The sequence below is a fragment of the Phoenix dactylifera genome, unplaced genomic scaffold (assembly GCF_009389715.1).
Source record: "Phoenix dactylifera cultivar Barhee BC4 unplaced genomic scaffold, palm_55x_up_171113_PBpolish2nd_filt_p 000722F, whole genome shotgun sequence".
NCBI lineage: Eukaryota > Viridiplantae > Streptophyta > Magnoliopsida > Arecales > Arecaceae > Phoenix > Phoenix dactylifera.
Window position 1 is genome coordinate 228,063 of NW_024068100.1, and position 20,007 is coordinate 248,069.

The window sequence follows — 20,007 nt, forward strand, 5'->3', positions numbered from 1 at the left end:
ACTATTTTGGGCTGTAGATAAAGGATAATTTGACTATAGTTATCTATGGGCCGGCTCACTAGCCAGTAATTGTATGGATATTGATTCTTGATCTGAAATATAATTCAACGAACAAATTTTGTATTTTAAGAAAAAATAATGATGCAAATTAGATAGCAAGTATGGGACTTCATATCTCTCCATCTTCAGAAAAAGGAATCATGCTGGACAGCAAAATAAAGGTCTAGTCAGGACAAAACTCAAACTTTGATTAATAAATAATTCTAGGGGGCTTTTGAATAATTTAAATGCTAATAGATTTGATAAGCATGGATGCACTTGCTTAAAAATGCAGGAGGACCGTTTAGACAGTTAATAAATAGTCTAATGATGGTTGATTTGTCATTTGATTTGGATTCTTATCCCATAAAAAAAATTATGTATTGTCTCCATTTAACCCATGTATATAATTTTATATAATACAAATCTTTCAAAATTAACAATTCTCTCGCGGACAATTTTGACATGCCCAAGACTTATTTACTCTTTTTTTTTATATAATACTGATTTAATTTTTTGGAAAAAAATCTTCACTGCATATATTTATATTACCTACTTTCTCAAGAAAAAACTTTAGCATTAAATTTATATTATAATTTTTTAATTTATATCATACGCTCATGAGTACATTCACAAAAATAATAATAAAAAAAAGAGTAAGAAAGCATATACCAACCTTTTTCAATAAATTTTTTTTGAGTAATGCACTCAGTTAGCTGCACTGTTTACAGATAAATATGAGCACCCAAAAAGCTGCGATATATAACGTAGCGTCAGCGGCAGCCAGGGGCTAATTTTCGTTCACCAGACGCTATTATGGCTTTGGGTTGTATCTTTGGCGCAAAAGAATGATTCATTTTTCTGGCTACGACGACCGTTGGATCTCTCCATGCACAAATCTCAGAGCACTTCGAACCCTTCATTCATCCGCTGCACAGGCTCGAACCGACCTTTGTGCGATCAAACGGTAGATTCGCGCGAAGGAAGGTGAATCGATACATCTCCCCTCGCCTCTCCTTCCCGCTTGCACTCACTCTGCTCCTCGGTTCCTTCGCCGGAGATCTCCGCCCGAGATCTCCACTCCCGTGGCCTCACTCTGATCCTTTCCTCTCATCTCCTCGATCTCAGAAGAAACCCTAGCAATGGAGAGGGATCGCTCCTCCGACTCCTCCTCCGACGAGGAGGAGGAGCGTGGGGCCCTCGTCCCCCAAAACGAGGTCAAGACCCGCCGCCGCTTCGCTGCCTTCGAGATTGGCGATCTTCCCACTCGGATCCGCCGCGGCTTCTGGACCAGCAAGCGCTACCTCCTCGTCATCTGCCTCCCCCTCGTCGTCATCCTCCTCTTCTTCTCCCTCGACCTCGGCAGCCTCTTCCGCGGCGTCTCCATCATACAGGCTGACTCCACCGGCGAAAGGATGCGGGAGTCCGAGCTCCGGGCCATCCATCTTCTCAGAAACCAACAATTAGGTTTTCTGAGACTCTGGAATCGGACACTCTCCGTCGCTCATTCCGGATCCGAGGTCTCTCGTTCTCCTCCTTCAGTTCCATTCAACAGCTCCAATTCCAACACTTCAGGTAAAGTCGTCGATCTGCCGCAGTCTTTGAACTCGGTCTCGTTCGAGGAGTTCAGATTGGCGTTGCTAGAGCAGATCAAGCTGAATAAACAGATCCAAAATACTCTTCTCTCCACTCATCGGGTCGGAAACGCTTCCCTAGGGTCATCAGATGACAATGTGGACTTCGATTCCTCTAGTTCTGGAGTTGATGTGTGTAGGAAAGTGGAGAGACCAGCGGAGAGAAGGACGATTGAGTGGAAGCCACAGAAAGATCGATACTTGTTTGCTATATGTTTGTCTGGCCAGATGTCCAACCATTTGATCTGTCTGGAGAAGCATATGTTCTTCGCTGCACTTCTAGGCCGCACCCTGATTTTTCCGAGCTCCAAACTTGATTACCAGTACGACCGGGTGTTGGACATCGACCACATTAATGAATGCTTCGGTAGAAAGGTTGTGATCACATTCGAAGAATTCCATGAAATGAAGAACCATAAGATGAGGATAGATAGGTTTATATGCTATATTGCATCACCTCCTTGTTATCTGGATGGGGAGCATATTAAGAGGTTGGAAAAGTCGGGGATTTCGTTGGGCAAGATTGAAGCTGCTTGGCCTGAGGATGCCAAGTTGAAGACACAAAAGAAGAGGGTCGTGGATGATATTGTGCCCAAATTCTCGTCTGATGATGAGGTTCTTGCTATTGGGGATATGTTCTATGCAGATGTGGAGGAAGAGTGGGTGATGCAGCCAGGTGGTCCACTTGCTCACAAATGCAAGACGGTGATCCAACCAAGTCGGCTTATTATTCTTACAGCGCAACGCTTTGTGCAGACATTCTTGGGGAGCAACTATATAGCTCTGCATTTTCGTCGGCATGGATTCTTGAAATTCTGGTAAGTTTTATCTTTATATGTTTATAAGTTTTATCTTTATGTTTTTATAAGTTTTATCTTTACGTGTTTATTTTCTAGCTAATTTAATTGAATGATATAATGTGCAGTGAGCATCTCATGGCATGTGATACATTTTTAAAGTATGGATAGGTTATACTTTCGAGCTCATTTGTTTATATACAATCAGTTGTTTGTCACTTTCAATTCAGGTATTTGTCTTGCATTGTTTTTTTTCTTCTGCAGTTTGAGATTTGTTGGTCTATGAACTATTGCAAAGTTTCATGATATTTTCAATGATCATTCTGACTTTCATCTGGTTTGACTTTTAGGAAGTTATGAAGGAACATTAGATGAAAATAGCTCCCCATCTAAAACGTGTCCTAATCCTTTAGCTATTTTCATGTTCTAAATATGGTGATATGTGGTCCAAACATGAGCTGGATGAGTTATTATGTTATACGACTTCCTATTAGATTCATCAATTTACTCTTTGGCTTGGCTAAGATTGAATGAAGGAAGTGGAACACCATGATGGAAAGGACAGAGGTACTTTGCACACTAGAGATTACTTTAGCTAGCTTGTAGAGTCTGATGCTCTCAGAATTTGTGGATGGGGCATAGGTTTACATAGTGTCTTCCTTGAAAAATCCTGGATAAAAGGATGCCTCTATACATTGATGTAATTGACTTGGTGGAATTTTGATTGGGAATAGAAAATAAAAAAGATGTTGTTTAGTTATACATTGTTGGAGAGAATGTTCCCTTCCTACTCTTTTTCCACAATCTATTCAAAAAATCTAAACCCTAACCCCAAAATTAAGAACATATTTTACCAAATTTATGCAACCTTCTCTTGCTGCGGGGGAGGGAAACTTATTTATTTCATTTTTGGCTTAATTCACCACCCATATTTTGTGGGTTAGATAATGCTAACCTTGATGCAGAGAATGTTTCAACACTTATTTTTTATGAATCATTCTGAAAACAACTACAAGCTCACGGAAATTTAATGCACGAACACATATAATAGTTATAGTTTTAATCCTATTTAATACTTGGAGGCTTTGAAACCTTTGGCTAGTATCCAAACTCTGGAATATGTATCCAAGCAATGTAGTCAAAAACCTTAGATGGCAAACCCCATCCTATCAATTTGAGCTGATATGTCATGGTCAGTTTCTAAGCTTATCAGATAAGCACGGGAGGAGGCAAGTTATTCAGCTTCACTTTTATGTAATTTGAGGAGAAATATTGTTGTCAGTTTGTTGCGATGCTGTGACTCATTAATGGAAATTCTAGCTTGAAGCAATGGGTCCCAAAGACAAGGGCCTCACCTTTGGGCTCTGGCTTCACATGCTCAACTCTAGGATGGCAGGTTATGCATGGTACTTATGTTTAAGCAGACTAGCAAATAGAATCAGCACTACTCTATATACTGCCCATAACTCTTAGCAGGTCTATCCAGAGTCTTAAATGTCATTTTATTATACTAGATTTGGGGATTTTCTGGAATTCAAGCAGGGAAAAATGCTCATGATTGCTGCAAAAGGCACTTTGATTACTAAGTAGTTACTTTTTTCTTTCTTGGGCCTTCCGGGAATTGACCAGAAGGAACCAGGGTTCCACTGAAAGCAACAATCCTTGGTGTTCTGGGGGGAACAATTCACTCGAATTAGATGGCCCCTATCTCATTATTATGATTTGTAGTCAAGGTTAAATCAATACTAGATGATTCCTTAATTGCTTACGATTACTGCTGTTGAGGAATTTCAGTATTTCCTTACAATATTGTTAAGGAAAAGAACATAACATGATGTGAACAAAGGTTATCTCTTACATGATGTAGGGGTTCAGATCTATCTGCTTGTAGATTATTGGTGAAAAAACTGCACTGTGACAACCAAAATTTATTTATTAGATCTGTCAAATGTTCTTTTAGTTCTAGTAAGGTAGGACAAGATGACTCAAATTTGTACACTCTGCAAAATGTGTCTCAAGGAGTTATGTAGGTTTAGATTCAAAATTTATAACGATGCTGATCACATGCCTATCTGTAGATCTCTAGTGATACTCTCATGCCAGACAAGAATGATTCAAGAAAGTAAACAGCATCACATTGTGTTGAATTATTTATAGTTCAAAACAGTTGAGGCCAATTTTCAAATATTTTTTACATGGTTAAAAACAAATAAGAGGAAGTAATTGTGAGATTTATGATGAGAGCTGATTTGATGGGATACAACTTTTAATCACCAAAGATCAGAGATTGGGGATTTCTTTGAGGTTGAGGAAGGTTAATAAATTTTATTGGAGTCCTATATGAATGCCTATGGACAAGCATTTGTTGGGGGTGGCAAAGTAGACTCTATGTTTTGCTGATGTTTAAGATTCTTGCTTAAGAATTGATTAACATGAGAGCATTCGACATGTTTTCATGAAAGGATTGTTGAAGCTCACTATTTGGAAGAGGTTTATGCAAGGATTAAGGATCCAGTCCATTGCAACAGAAGTATACTGAACTGAAGAGAGACTGAGTGCTAGGACACATCCGGACCCCATGTCCCTTCCAACTGGGTCGTTGGGACAATTACATTCTGACATTTGAGTGGCTTTAGCATCTCAAGGCACCTTTTTTAAATTTTTTTTTTAAAAATGTTTCTCTTCATTCTCATTTAATGGTTGTTCTGGTCTGTCCCGGTCCATACCAGTACTGTATTACCCTGGCTGTAGACTAGGACGGGCCTCGGTACTGAGATCTAAGCCTTTCTATTTATGTCTTTTTGAATGAAGTAGGTGTATGACGAAGAGGCAAGTAAGAAGTGGATATAATGGACTGGGTTGTGTATGTGGTTTTTCATATTGCCACTCCATTGTCTATGGGGCATGTTTTGATAAATGCTTATCTTGAACCCTAATCTTGAAGTGCGGCATAACAAAGAAGGCACAAAGTCATCAGTTCATGCCAAATTGATGAATTCCATTTCATTGTTGTAGCTTCTATTAGGAGAGAAGAGGAAAGAAGAAAAAGGAACAAAGATGCAGTACAATGTTTATGGCTTAGAGTACTCTTATAATTGATGACTAAAATTCTTGATGTTCTCACCATATTATGTTCACATTTTATGCATATGGTGAGGTTTATTATTCATTTTATTCACTTTTTTGTACCTAACAATATATGATTGTGCAGTTCTTTGCATCCTTTTCGGCATTGGCTGATACCTACCCAACTCTTGCATGTGTTTGGTATCTGGTCTATTTCTGAAGCATGGCTCTCTTTTCCTATTTGCTTTCTGTTGATTAAGTTGATGAAATTTATGTTCAATGGGATGTTTGTTATACATCTCGAGACTTATTTCTAGCATCTATTTGATGGTCAATAATATCTGGAAGTTTAATCCCATTACTAAATGTTGCACCGAGCTGAATGGTTTTTGACTGTTTTTATTATTTAAAGCACCGTGCTTTGCTTCACTTCAACATGCTGATAAACATTCTCCACTCACTATTGTTATTGCTTTTGAAAACAATTCTAGATTCTCTGCAATTAGTTGGTGGACGGTTACTATATTTAATGTTCATTAAAGTATTTGGAGTGAGAAGCACTAAATGGAAAAATCTATTCGCTCTCAATAATATCTTTAGGGGTACCCTGTTTGTTGGAAATTGTAACAATCTGCTTGTTTTAATCTGTTTCACATCCTGGCACACTATTATAATTCCAATGCAGTATTAAAAGTTCACCTCTGCAATTTGCCAGTAACAAATTCAGATTTCATTCTAGAGACTGATTTATTGATATGATAACATGCAGTAGAGTCATGATCCATTTCTAAGTGTTAGAAATCTATGTCGCTCCTTTTTTCTGTTGATTTTCTAGAGCACATTTTGATTTCCGGAATAGCATTGATTTTAGGAAAATTGAGAGAACCGATGGCTGCAGTACAAGGCCAGGGACAGGATAACTGATATAATCAGACTGTGATTCATAATAAGCCAAACATGCAAATCTTTCCCTTAAAGAACAACTGCAGAACTTATTATGCTTTGATTCTGATGGCACAGCATAAAAAATTTTTATGGGGGCTTGTTAGGACTACCGGACTAATGGATTCATTTTTATGGACACTACTGACTTGTAGTAGTCACAACTTTCTTTTGAGTCATGATTCTATGTCTGAGTGCTAGAAATTTATATAGAGGCTGCTTTCTTGATTTATATGAATTTTTAATATGTTAGAGATTTCTGTAATTAGTTGGAGAGAGAACTCATGGTGGTGACGCAGCAGTCACAACATTCTGACTACTAATTTTGTTAAAGATAAACTGGTGATTCTCTGACCATGTATGTATATTCCATTTTCTCTTGCAGCAATGTGAAAAAAGAGAGCTGCTTTTATCCCATTCCCCAAGCTGCAGAATGCATACTACGAGTGGTAGAGAGAGCTAATGCCCCTGTGATTTATCTTTCTACGGATGCTGCTACGAGTGAAACGGATCTTCTACAGTCTCTGGTTGTGTTTAATGATAAGCCAGTCCCTCTGGTCAAGAGGCCAGCTCATGCTAGTGCCGAGAAATGGGATGCCTTGTTATACCGAAATCACATAGCTGGAGATAGTCAGGTGAAATATTCGGCTTAAGAAAAACAATCCGAGTTTATATATAAAAAATAAACCCATTAGGGTTTGCACTCTATTCTGTCCCCTTGTTAGATGACTGTCAACACTGAAGCATTCGCTAAGCTGGTTTTAATTGTATGCAGGTAGAGGCCATGCTGGATAAAACAATTTGTGCATTGTCAAATGTTTTCATAGGAGCCTCAGGTTCAACTTTTACTGAGGATATTATTCGACTCCGGAGAGGCTGGGAATCTGCTTCCCAGTGTGATGAGTACCTTTGCCAGGGCGAGCTGCCTAATTACATAGCCGAGCTGCAATGAGAGGAGCAGCTATGTGCTCCAACGATGTTGCATGCATCACACCATCACAAATATATCCATAGTTCTTTGTGGCGGCCTGTATATTAATCTGTAAATTGTGTATAAGAGTATTTTGCTCCCAATGACCTCGATTCATTCTGTGGACTGCAAATTTGGATGTTATGTGTTACGGTAGTGTAATAGCAATACATGATTTCCTTCTGTCAAATGCCCCGCCATTTCAAGCAGCGGACAACGAGCATACCACATCCGAGAGGTTGGAAGATATGGCTGGGACCCGGGAGAGCTGATTTGAGATCTGATAATCGAGGCCATCTGTCTCTAGAGCCTGAATACTGTGAACAAAAAATTACTATGAGGTCTGCATCTTAGTCAGACTTCATCTTCTGTTTATCTTTCTGAAAGATCAGGAACAGCCTTTCTGGTTCATTTTGGGGGTCGCAACATTTTCCTGAGTGATAAATTGTTCAGCAACTGTGCTTCCACTTCCAAGCTCTTTTGGGATGGGGTGGGGAGGAGCAGAAATTATTTTTCACACTGCGTGCACTACATGGCTATGCATGCCACCAATTATAATCACTCGTTCTTATGGGTTTGATTCATCAAGTATGCATCTTGGTGCACTATTACAGGAACAAGTGGTTGCGATTGGTGGCGTGCATGGCTACGTGGTGCATGCAGTGTTGGGAATAATTTCTCGGGGAAGGGGCAGGTCCGAAGTTTTTTTTAAAAAAACTTTGGCCAGAATCCAAACCCAAGCTCGCTTTGGAGAGAGAGAGAGAGAGAGATCAGATGAAGATGAAGATGAAGAGAGAGGAGATTGAGCGAAGAAGGAAAAGAGATCAGGTGAGAGGAGAGAGGGAGAGAGAGTGCTTGAGGTAGGTGGGGGGGGGGGGGGGGAACCGTCAGATTTTTTTCTTGGGCCTGGTTCTGGGATTGGGCTACGGGCCGGCCCAAATTGATTAAAGCCTGATTTGAAATTCCTTCAAGCCCTATTTCCAAACCCAGGTTGAATCATATTAGTTCGTTGTCAATTGAAAGATATCATCGCATAACAGATACTAGTATCTTTTGATAGAATCAGCAAGGGAAACCACAAAGACCTTAGTGTATTTCGAACACTGCTCTTTTGATCTGCTTTTTGCTAAAAGGTCCCCTCCAATTAAAAAACATATTTTAGCATAGACCTTCTGGCAAAATCCTTCCACGCTTTTCACAAATCTACTTGATAGCGATCCAAGCATGCATCTCTAATACAATGAAAGCAATTTGACCTCCGATCGCTTTCATTGTATGCACCATACGATCCGTGCATGCTGTTAATCACAGCTGCTTGTTCTTGTGGATCTCATTCATAAGCGCTCATCTCAATGCACTGCTGTAGAAACGAGCAGCAATGATTATCGGCGTGCACAACCACGTGACACAGTGGAGGATATAATTTGTCCTCTCTCTCTTTCTCTCTCTCCTTCTTGGACTCCTCTTTCAAAAGAAGAGGGATATACAAGTCATGCGCAAATTATGCAAGAGACTTGTTTTTCCCTCCATTTCCGTCATCTTCTGCATCATCTTAGGAAGACCATGCCCAATAAATTTCAACAAACCAGCGGAACTTCAAACCAACCGATAAATACAAAGAAAACGCAAGTTGTCTTAACCTCATATGCACTGTAGCCTTTATAGAATTACTCTTCCTACTCGACAAACGGATTCTTATTGTCTCTCGAGTCAGAGATGAAAACTTAGTAGATTTTTTACTTATAAAAATAGACCAAGTTCATATTGCGGATTACATGAGTCGACGATATGGCCAACGGATGCGACACGAGCTTTTACGTGGTGAGGGAGACCATAAAACACAGCCAAACACGTACGGGAATTTTGCCGTAGAAGTCGCCTTTTTTTTTTTTTTTTTTTAATTTTTATTTCAGCAGCTCACATCCGACGAATATGAATACAACCAATAAAATCAGAAAACAAAATACTATGTAAAAGTATTGGTATAAGCCCATAGTCTGTCCAAATGAAACTTACAGAGTGATTAGTCACGAAAGAAGTAACTCAGTCTATTGCATCGTTCGCTTTTCGATATACATGTGTGGCTTGGTAGGTGTCACACTTTTTCAGTGCTCTGCACATGTTGTGGAATAGCGGCCGATCTTCGACTGAGCACCCTCGACTCCGAATTCATCCAATCATCGTAGTCGAATCTTCTTGAAAAGAAGACGAGCCACGCCAAGTAGGAGCCGCCTTTGAGCCGATCCCTCATTCGCAGCACTTCACCACGCCCAGCTTTTCTTGCCCAATCGTCATCTTCCATGACTGCTCCATTGAAACAATGGATGATTTGATAGATACCAACGATTGTGGAACGAGCCTGAAAAGGCCACGTTGTAAATATATATCAAATGACTTTATTGTATTGCATTGGTTGCTTAATCATTTGAATCATTTCCTGTTACATTCTATGTGTTAACATCCAATAATAATAGCCCAACGTCGGATGAGTTAAGAATTTTTATGATATTTATATATTCTTAGATCCACCAATCTAAAAGTGTGGATTTTTATATAGAACCTTAACAATATGTATTGGTATTAAGTGATGGTTATTTAGTTTTATGGAGTTATCCTTCTGTAATTAGCCAACCTGCAATAAAAATAGCAGCTGTTAATTAATATTTTCCTACATACTATATTAATATTATGTTTTAAAATCTAAAATTTGAAGTATCCCGTCCATTTAAAAATAAATTTTATTTGAACCAGCATGCGGCATCACCCTTTTTAAAGCAGATGGTTTAACGCCATTTTTTTTAATTAACTCAGTTTTCTTTTTTATGATTTCCAAGATTCATCTTAAAAAAATATATAATAAGTAAAAAAATAAAAAGAAATGGCTGCATCGAGTGAGACTGTGAAAGGTTGGATGATTTCCACCATCGTTTTCTTGGCCTTTGGCCGTCACGAGCTCCCTCTTGAGGAATTTGGACAATAACCAGTGGCTAAAATTGGCCTGAACTTGGCTGACCTTTTTTTTTTTTGTCCCTTTGAAATCAGGGATGCGTCCATCCAGCTCCATAAAAATTTTATCAAGTAAAAATAAACTATTTTTTTTATTGATAAGGTATTGCAAAGGTTTCAAATTAATATTTTTTTCTAAAAAAATGTAAGTCGAGTACAAAATTGACGGCTGGCACCAGCTTTAGCCGCTCAAATTATTTGGAAAAAAATTCGCCAATAGTGATTAGATGAATCTAAAACCAGATAATGAGCGCCCATCATTATAATTTATTGAAAACTGCGCGACCTTGCAAACTATCCATATTTATTGAGAGATGAATGAAATTTTTTATTGAACCGCCTTATATGATGCTGGAAATATAATAGTTATAAATTTTCACCACTTTCTTTTCTTCGTTTTTTCTTTTTTATTTTTTTAGATATATTTGTTCTAAAAAATATGATATATTCGATTTATCAAAAAGAAAAAGGCCATCATGTAATTTTTATTTTATTTTAAAGAATTTAATATTGACAGTTATTTTTGCACGGAGGAAACGGCCGCTAGGCGTTAAATAAAGTAACGTTGGTATAAAAAGACAAATCTACTATATGACCCGAACCTAACGGACGGTGGCCCCAGGAACCACATGTCACAAGATTCGATGCCGGATTTGGTCGTGTCTCAGGATTGGACGGTGCAGCATGGGGAGGTTCCACCATATCATATCAGGTGGTCCTGATGCGTCCCTCCCTCAAATAATTGGGGATGAACTAAAAAACAAAAATCTATCAAACTATTCATTCATTCAAGTGGCCCCTCCCTCACTTCCATCTAGAAAGAGAGATAAGAGAGAGAGAGAGAGAGAGGAGGTTCAAAATAACAGATGTTATAACGGTTTCTAACTCCATCAATCCATCATGTTAATATATATATATATATATATATATATATATATATATATATATATATATATATATGATAAAATAACATCAATAATAATTATTGGTTTAATGGTGAAAATCTAAAGATTATGCTATAAGGTGGCCAACAAATTAGAAAAAATAAAATCACACAATAGCTCATATGTAGGGACATGGTTTGCTTAAATAAAATTTTTGGAGTGATGAGCCGCAAAGGTCTTTGGATGGCAACATAGGAGGCAAGATTTCTTTACGCCGAGACCAAAGTTTAAAAGGAGTTGTTTTCATGCGCTCACGTGGCCTTCCGTCCTCTCCCTCCCAAATTCCTAGCGCCTGATGGCGGAGGGGTTTTCCACACCGACCTCATCTTTCCACCCCCAACCTGGATACGTCGTCTCATCCCTCACTTTTTTTTTTTTTTTTTTTTTTTTTTGGTACATCAGTAGATTGCAGTAGCTTACGTCAGCCTGGCATGAGTACCATCTTTAGCATCAAGAGAAATAGGATGACATAAAGATAAGAGGGCAGAATCAATCTTAGTGCATAAAACCTCTTCTGAATGGAAAGCAGCAAATAAGACGACTCAGTGTATAGCCCTAATCGCCTCACAGAACACATGAGCAATCTGGATCGAGCGGCAACTTGACACTAGCCTCTGGATATTATTGAGTATGGGATGGTCGTCTCCTTGGTGCCCGATGTCATAGAGCCACTCAGTTACCGTAGTAGAGTCTCTTTCTAGGATTAGGCAGATTGCCCTTAGGATCCTCCTTGCATAGGTGACTCCTTCCCATGCTGTCCTGAGCTTTACTCTAATAGCTGTCATATCGCAGGTGCGCCGCCCGCTTGCCATGACTAGCTTGGAGCCATGATTCTGGATCACAAACCCAATTCCTCCTCCATCTCCTTCTGCCGAGGTGTTACTGTCGAAGTTCACCTTAAGATGACCAGAGGATGGGGATTTTCAAGAGACAAGTATCACTTGGGGTGCTGTGGCAGTAAGTGGGAACCTTAGATGTCTCTAGCCAACCTCGATGGAGATGCCCGAGTGGTGGCAATGATCTTAGTCACATGATCGAGTGGCTCTGTCCACCACAGTCCTCGAAGGAGTTTGCTTGTTCTCAAAGATGGAAGCTTTCCGGTCTGGTCAATGCACATTTTTGCTACCTGTCGCGCAACCATTGGTGGATATTGTGGGGGCGCCGAAGGGGCAGCTCTCCATCGCAGCCCGAGGCCTTTAAATTATGGATGGACACGTCATGAGGGGAATCTGGATCGTGTCTGGGACGAGAGAGCTGAGTGGAGTCGCCCAACGTCTGCCGTACTTCGTTTAGTACACTGGCTGTTATAGTTTAATTGACCGGGAAACTCGGCACGGAAAAGTCCTCATGGGGAACATCGCACAGTGTTTCCATCCAATTGGCGCTTGCCACGATCGATTTTCTTTTTCTCTTCTTTTTTGTTGTATTGTAGTCTGTTTCGAGATTGTCTCCTCCGTATGTTTTTTTTTTTACTTTTTATTTATTTAAAGTAAACCCGAACGCTAAACACCGCTAAACGTAAACCGGAATCACTAAAGCAATCTAGAATAAATAGAGCCATCTGAATATAAAATGTCCAACAAGATGAAACATTTGAATCACCAATCATCATAATCTACATATCCAAAATGCCTAAAAACAATATTGAAGTTTTCTGAAAATATATTACCTATGCAGGAAGTGGTTTAAAAGTAATTAATTATTTGATAATGATATGATGGTGAAGATGAGTATTTGTTATGAAATTCATAAACTTCGAAAGGAATTGATGCATGGTTTGTTTATTTGAGTTTGATCTAATTTGCAGATGTGCAAACATGATGAATCGAGTCGATTTCCTAATATGCAAACATGTCCTATGAATTTCGGTTGTCGAATTTTTGAGCAAGTCATATGCGCCGTAACATTGGTCTGCCTTATTAGGAAATGCACCAAGTTTAAGCTTCATATAGTTTTGGAGCAGATTAACATTTTCCTACTCATATTCATCTTTAGCTCGACTCAGTTACACCCTCTGCCCAACTCTTATGCAGCTCTGATGACACAATCTCCCATTTCGTGCAAGAGATCATTCTTTTACCAATCATTTCTATTTTACCAATAAAATGATTTCTGAAGCCTATTCACCAAGGCCTATGTTATGTTATCTCCAAGTTAAATGCATCCTATTCTTTATTCAACCATTTATTTTTCTATTGACTTAGGGGAACTCTTAAATGGATACAAGTCTTCGGGTGGCTCGCCATCAATAGCTATGATTTCAATCGATTTACGTGTTGCCACAAATTTTTTTTTCTATTTCTTTGAACTGTCAGCTAGCTACCAATTTAAGATAGTAAAAGATAGCAAATGTCCAACCTTGACATCCTCAGGAAGCTTTGAGCGACAAGTCAATTGCTGAGAACTGATCTATAGTCTATATGAGAAAGATTAAAAATTTTCACATTCTTGCTTTTATCCCTTTTCCCCAAAGATAGCCCTTAACTTTCGCATAATGAATATCTAATCCATGTTTTGCTCACCACGCAACATGGAAATTTCCAAATCATGCAAAATAGCACACTAAAGATAAGATGTCAAATAAATTCTTCTCATAGTAACTAATAACAGCACAATTTATTACATATTTTTGCCAAAGGAGATATTTATGATTCATTTATTCATTATATGTGTGTGTGTGTGTGTATATATATATCACATGTAACCCATTAGCCGAAGGTTGAGAAAGATTTTATGCACATTCTTAGACTTTTAGGCTTTAAAATGTAGGATATATCAATACAAACCATGCGATTATAAAAGACAGAAGAAACACATGAGAAGCAAAGGGCATAGCAAAACAACATTTCTGGCCACAATTCATGAATATTGAAGCATCTGTGTATAACTAAAAAATGCAGTTATTTGAAAATAATTATTACCATACATATGTGATATGTCTGCAGGTCCACCCACAATACAATGCTAAAAAATCCTTATGACTTAATCGAGCCAGAACTTGTGGTTTTGAATCTGTTTGGGAGAGAGATTAGTATATCATTATGAGTTTTCACAACCAAGGATGAGAGAGAGAGAGAGAGAGAGAGAGAGAGAGAGTCCGTGAGAAGGCCTAAAGAGGGATGGAGACTGCTACCAGGAAACAAAAAAAAAAAAAAAGAAAGGAAAGGAAGAGAGGGAGGGATGGCGTGAAAAGTTTTGGTCCCTCCATCTGTCGTTTTTGTCCTGTAGGTTGGTATCTCCCTACTGAATTATGGAACAACCTTTGGAGCTGAGTTGGAAAAACCTTGTTCTCTTGGTGAAACCGCCCAAAGCCTATCTCCCCTTCCCCTCCCTCCTTCCAACTCCTCTTTCACCCTTCCATTTTTCTGCTGTTTTCATAACAGACAATTGGTCTTTCCTGACTCATTTTTTCTCATCTTCCATCTATCCATTTAGGCTGGAATTCCCTCTCCTCAGAAGTAAGAGGTCTTGCTTTTTTTTTTTTTTTTTATGGTCCTCTAAGGAAGGATTTTTACAAGTAAGCACTGGAGCTAAGTAGAATGATGGGTGCAAAGGCCCAGGTGTCAGATTACCCAGAATTTTTAGAGGTCGATCCCACGGGAAGATATGGCAGGGTACTTGCAGAAATATATTTGTTTTCCTTTTTGTTCGAAGTTCCTAAGTTGGGCAACTTCACAATCTTTTTCGTTTTCCTGTCTGCAGTACAATGAGATCCTTGGCAGGGGAGCTTCAAAGACAGTGGTAAGATCCCATTCCCCCCTGCTGTCCACCTACTCCAGCTTCCTCTTCTTGGTTCATGGCTTTCTCATGTTGGAATCTGATGGCAGTTACAGGGCTTTTGATGAGTATGAAGGGATTGAGGTGGCATGGAACCAGGTGAAGCTCTATGACTTCCTTCAGAGTCCTGAGGACCTGGAGAGGCTCTACTGTGAGATCCACCTCCTCAAGACCCTCAGGCACAAGAACATCATGAAGTTCTACACCTCCTGGGTCGACACCTCCAAGAGGAACATCAATTTTATCACCGAGATGTTCACCTCCGGCACCCTCAGGCAGTAAGTGAATCTCCCCCACACTAAAGATCTGGGTCACTGTTTTATTCTTGATTCAATCCCTTCCTTTTTTTTGTTTTTGTTTCTTTTGTTTCCTCCTCTATTGGAATAGGTACAGGCAGAAGCATAGGAGGGTGAGCATCAGGGCAGTGAAGCATTGGTGCAGGCAGATCTTGAGGGGCCTCCTCTACCTCCACAGCCATGACCCCCCCATCATTCACAGGGACCTCAAGTGCGACAACATCTTCATCAATGGGAACCAAGGGGAGGTCAAGATCGGCGACCTCGGCCTCGCCGCCATCCTCCGGAAGTCGCACGCCGTCCATTGCGTAGGTGCGCCCGCCATGGCCCTGCTTCTATCATCATATAGCTTTCATGTTAGGCTAAGGACATTGCCAATCTAGTCTCTTTTCTTCGTTCCTTTGTGGGCAATGACTTGGTCTCAAAGATGCTGCCCACCCTCTATTTTTAGATTTAGATTTGGATTTGGATTTGGATTTGGATTTGGATTTAGATTTAGATTTAGGTGGTATCTCCATTCCTTCCTCGACAGGCACACCGGAATTCATGGCCCCCGAGGTGTATGAGGAGGAATACAATGAATTGGTGGATATATACTCTTTTGGGATGTGTATCTTGGAGATGGCACCTTCGAGTACCCTTACAGCGAATGCACGCATCCGGCGCAGATCTACAAGAAAGTTATCTCAGTAAGATCCCATATCTTTGAATCCTCATAGCTAATTATAGCATTGCTGCAATGCCTAAGAGTTATTTTGTTGCTGTCTTACGGTCGTAAATCCGGTAGGGGACCAAGCCTGAAGCTCTGTATCGAGTTAAGGATCCCGAGGTGAGGCAATTCGTGGAAAAATGCTTGGCCGCAGCTTCCCGAAGGCTTCCTGCGAGAGAGCTTCTCAAGGACCCATTTCTCCAAATCGATGATCGCGGTATGGTCTATGGAGAGGGAGAATTGAGCGACATGGGCCGGATTGTGAGGCAACCTTCTCTTAATCTCCTTCTAAGTAGCGATTCTTCGTACACTAATGGATTCTCCAGCAGTCTCCACCGAGAAACAGAGATAGAAAATGGGTGGGGCTGCCATGCTGCTGGCATGGAAATCCATGGAATGGACCTTTTCAATAGCCAAGAAGACGAAGCACTGGCTAATGTAGATATCACAATCAAGGGAAGGAGGGGAGAAGATGGGGCATTTTTCTGAGGCTCAGGATTGCAGATAAAGACGGTATGAGAGAATTTAGATCCTCTGAAGCTTTCCTGTTTGATTCATTCATGAGCAAGGGAAACCCATCATCACCTGTGATCTGTTTTGCAGGCCGTGTGCGCAACGTATACTTCCCCTTCGACATCGAAGCTGATACTGCATTGAGTGTTGCGACGGAGATGGTTGCGGAGTTGGATATAACTGATCATGAAGTAACTAGAATAGCAGAAATGATCGACGGAGAGGTAGTGTCCCTGGTGCCGGAATGGAAACCAGGACCTGGAATAGAAGAAATGCCAGGAGCTCCTACTGCAAGTTTCTGTCAGAATTGTGCATCCAATGCCTCATCATGCGGTTCGCTCATGGACTACCTTTCACTCAAGTCTCCAGGCTGTGCTAATGTGCAATCCATTCATTGTTCCAATCTCGAGTGTGCTGCGATGCATGGCCGGTTCGAAGAGAGAACGTACCAAGTCGAGGGATCTGAGGATAATGTGACCGAGGGAGCACCGGTGCTGTCTACCAGCCAATCGGATAATTGCTCGGACGATGAAGGTGACCAAGCTGAGGATGAGAGGGTTGCACACATCAATGGCTATCTACAGAGCGAAAGTACGAAGTCGTCGGGCCATTCGTATTCTGGTTCCAACCAACAGCATTGCCTCGAGGTACCGGAATTAAGATTCGGCTCTCCTCGACCTGATATATCAGATGATTATGAAAATGAGATCCATCAAGAATTGAGATGGCTCAAGGCAAAGTACCAGGCAGAGCTAAGAGAGTACAGGAATCGACACTTGGGAGAATCAGGAAGAGCTTTGCATCCATCCCCGGAATTTGGCAACGGGGAAATGAGAGTGGAGAATGGTGCTGCAGGTTCCTTGCTCCTTGAACATTCACAAACTTCAGAAAACAAGACAATGAAATCCTTTCATTTGGGAATGGCATTTTCATTTCACATCCCTTGTGGCGACGCAGAACCAGGCCCCGGAAAGAAGAGTTTTCCAGCCGATAGCAATGAGAGCCGCCCCGTTTTGGGAGCCCGAAGGGCCCGAGATTGCGAGGCGAATGCTGAGAGCAGCCCTGAGATGTTCACAGCAAAGAATTTCTATGCGGGAGCTCCTCTGCTTGCAGAACCAAGTCCCTCCCTGCTGATGCAGTGGATGTTTGATATCTGCAAGGCATTCTCAAGATAATTCCATCATCACTCACTTCGACTGTATATTGTTTTTGGCCCGCTACTTGCATAAGATTGCGCAGCTCTTCTGCCTCACTGTATATGGGTAATGAAGTGAGTTGAAATGCGAGGGTGTCTGTATTCACTCGTGAGCACTATGTATCGTTCTTTTACTTCCTAGAATCGAAGAGAGCAATTCAGGCAGACTTTATGATGTGATGCAACTCCATGCGGTGTAACTCGAGAAGATTTACATGAGAAACGAGAGACATTCATTTCATCTAGATTCTAAATATTTTACGCTCTCTTTTCCTTGGGGGAAGACCTCCATGTTTGCCCATTTTCTTAACTTCCAGGCTCAGCGAAGAGATCGAAGCGTACGTAAAACAATTTATATGCACTCGGAATGTAGCATGCAACGGGGAAAAGCAAAATGAGCATGGTGATCGAGCGGCCTAAAAGGTTAAAATCTACGTAGCACCAACTAAAGAAATCCTCCATCAAACCGACAGCAATCTAAATGAGCAAACGAGAGGGCAAAATATCCCAAGCTAAATGGATCCTTTCAAAGTACTGCGAGCTTTCTGAAGGTGCTGCTCTGTGCCCGACCAAGCCCATCCATGCATGCCTCGCTGGATGGAGATGCCAACGTGTGTGGAACCATCCATTAATGCTTTATTTATTTATTTATTTATTTATTTTTTATTTTTGCTAAAGACGGTGGTATCATACATAATATTGATCTACAACCAAAAAAATTAAAAGGCAAAACATCACAGAGAGCACTCGGCAGCTCCGTCTCGTAACAAAGAAGGCATCCAATCTGCAGCCCCATTCGCTTCACGAAATACATGCTTCGTTGAATGACCATTCCATTACAAACCAAGGCCCGAAATCCCTCAACAGCAGGTGGTAGTCGCTGACCCCCTTGACACCGTAGAATCCACCCAATAATCTTCACGGAGTCATCCTTCAAAAGGACCTCTCGCCGCAGAGCACACCTGACATAACATAGTCTGATCAGGCCGCTCGCAACTCCTCCTGGCACCAAGGTGTCAAACAACTCGCATCCCTGGCAGTAATCACCATCCATTAATACTTAGCAGCATGCATGCAGATGCTGGTGGTGAGTTCCACTCATTGGCGCATGATGGGAAACGGTTGGCCAACCCCAGGGACGTCAGTCATTTAGAGCTATTCTGAGGTCCTCAGTCAGCCTCCTCCTTGTCCATTACGTCCGCTGCAGCGGGTTCCACGACATGCTCCCTTCTGTTCTTAAGGAGACTGAAATGGTTTCAGGACTTCCAGCTCTTAAATTACATCGACTGGAGACTTAGAAGTCATGGATGATGCCGTGCACGCTTGAGATGGGGAAGTGGATGGAAAGTGACGGTTGAAGGGTCCAATTTTGGGAACTCTGGAAGGTCATCAGCTGAATTGGGTAGGGTGGCGGGGAGGTGAAAGGTAGGCCTCCTTTTGAATGATTGGAGGCTGGGTCATGCCCATAATTTAGAACAAAAAAAAAGGAAAGCATAGAGAAGTCCTGCTTGCCTGATTCCATGGGGGCATGACATGATCTTTATTCGAGAGTGTGAAGGCATGACTTTTGTTGGCTATGGATTGATAAAAGCGAAGGCATCTCGTTTGTTGGTCGCAGGTCACAAACATTTTCCAAGCACAGATTCTACAGTGCTTTTTGTGAAGCATCCTCTATGGCTCTTTTGATCTCGGCATCAATATATATAGGATACATCTCCCAAAAGTGCAGGCATTAGCCAAAGTAAAAGAGGGGTCGCTGAGATCCACAAAACTGGCAGGCGATGATCCTGATGGTCTTGAAGGCTGTGAACCATCTGATCCATGGACCTTTGATTTCACATCATACAATGACAACGCATGGCTGTTCATAATATGGAGACCACAAAAGACTTGCTTAGGCCTTTATTAGGACAGGGCAACCACATAGGCCGGCCCAAAAGAATACACAGACCTAAGCATGGCTGTTTTTTAATCTTAAATACTTTGTTGTCGATGGAAATAAGCATGCGGACTACTTGACATTATGTTGGGAAGAACTTAGAAAGGTGAGACTCGATCCCAATATTTTGTTTCAGCTCGTTCCGATAGACTCTATTTGTCAAGTATTCATCTCGACACA

The 20,007-nt window shown here is 40.9% G+C and overlaps 1 protein-coding gene and 1 pseudogene across 1 annotated transcript; both read left to right on the forward strand.

Annotated features, from left to right (window-relative positions):
- The first annotated feature begins 830 nt into the window (after nt 1–830).
- On the forward strand, nt 831–7,633 carry LOC103717648 (O-fucosyltransferase 36-like). The gene is made up of 3 exons (XM_008806111.4): nt 831–2,491; nt 6,864–7,113; nt 7,254–7,633. Exons 1-3 carry the CDS (start codon nt 1,182–1,184, stop codon nt 7,428–7,430), a joined length of 1,737 nt encoding a protein of 578 aa, XP_008804333.2. The 5' UTR covers nt 831–1,181; the 3' UTR covers nt 7,431–7,633.
- A 7,050-nt stretch (nt 7,634–14,683) lies between these two features.
- Nucleotides 14,684–17,868, forward strand: LOC120106999 (annotated as a pseudogene).
- Nucleotides 17,869–20,007: the final 2,139 nt, after the last annotated feature.

What these genes read in the sequence shown, in the direction of transcription:
- LOC103717648 (XM_008806111.4), top strand. Translation starts at nt 1,182, where the DNA reads ATGGAGAGGGATCGCTCCTCCGACTCCTCCTCCGACGAGGAGGAGGAG. An exon ending in CATGGATTCTTGAAATTCTG is followed by an intron (nt 2,492 to 6,863) that starts GTAAGTTTTATC and finishes TTTCTCTTGCAG; the next exon opens with CAATGTGAAAAAAGAGAGCT. An exon ending in ACATAGCTGGAGATAGTCAG is followed by an intron (nt 7,114 to 7,253) that starts GTGAAATATTCG and finishes AATTGTATGCAG; the next exon opens with GTAGAGGCCATGCTGGATAA.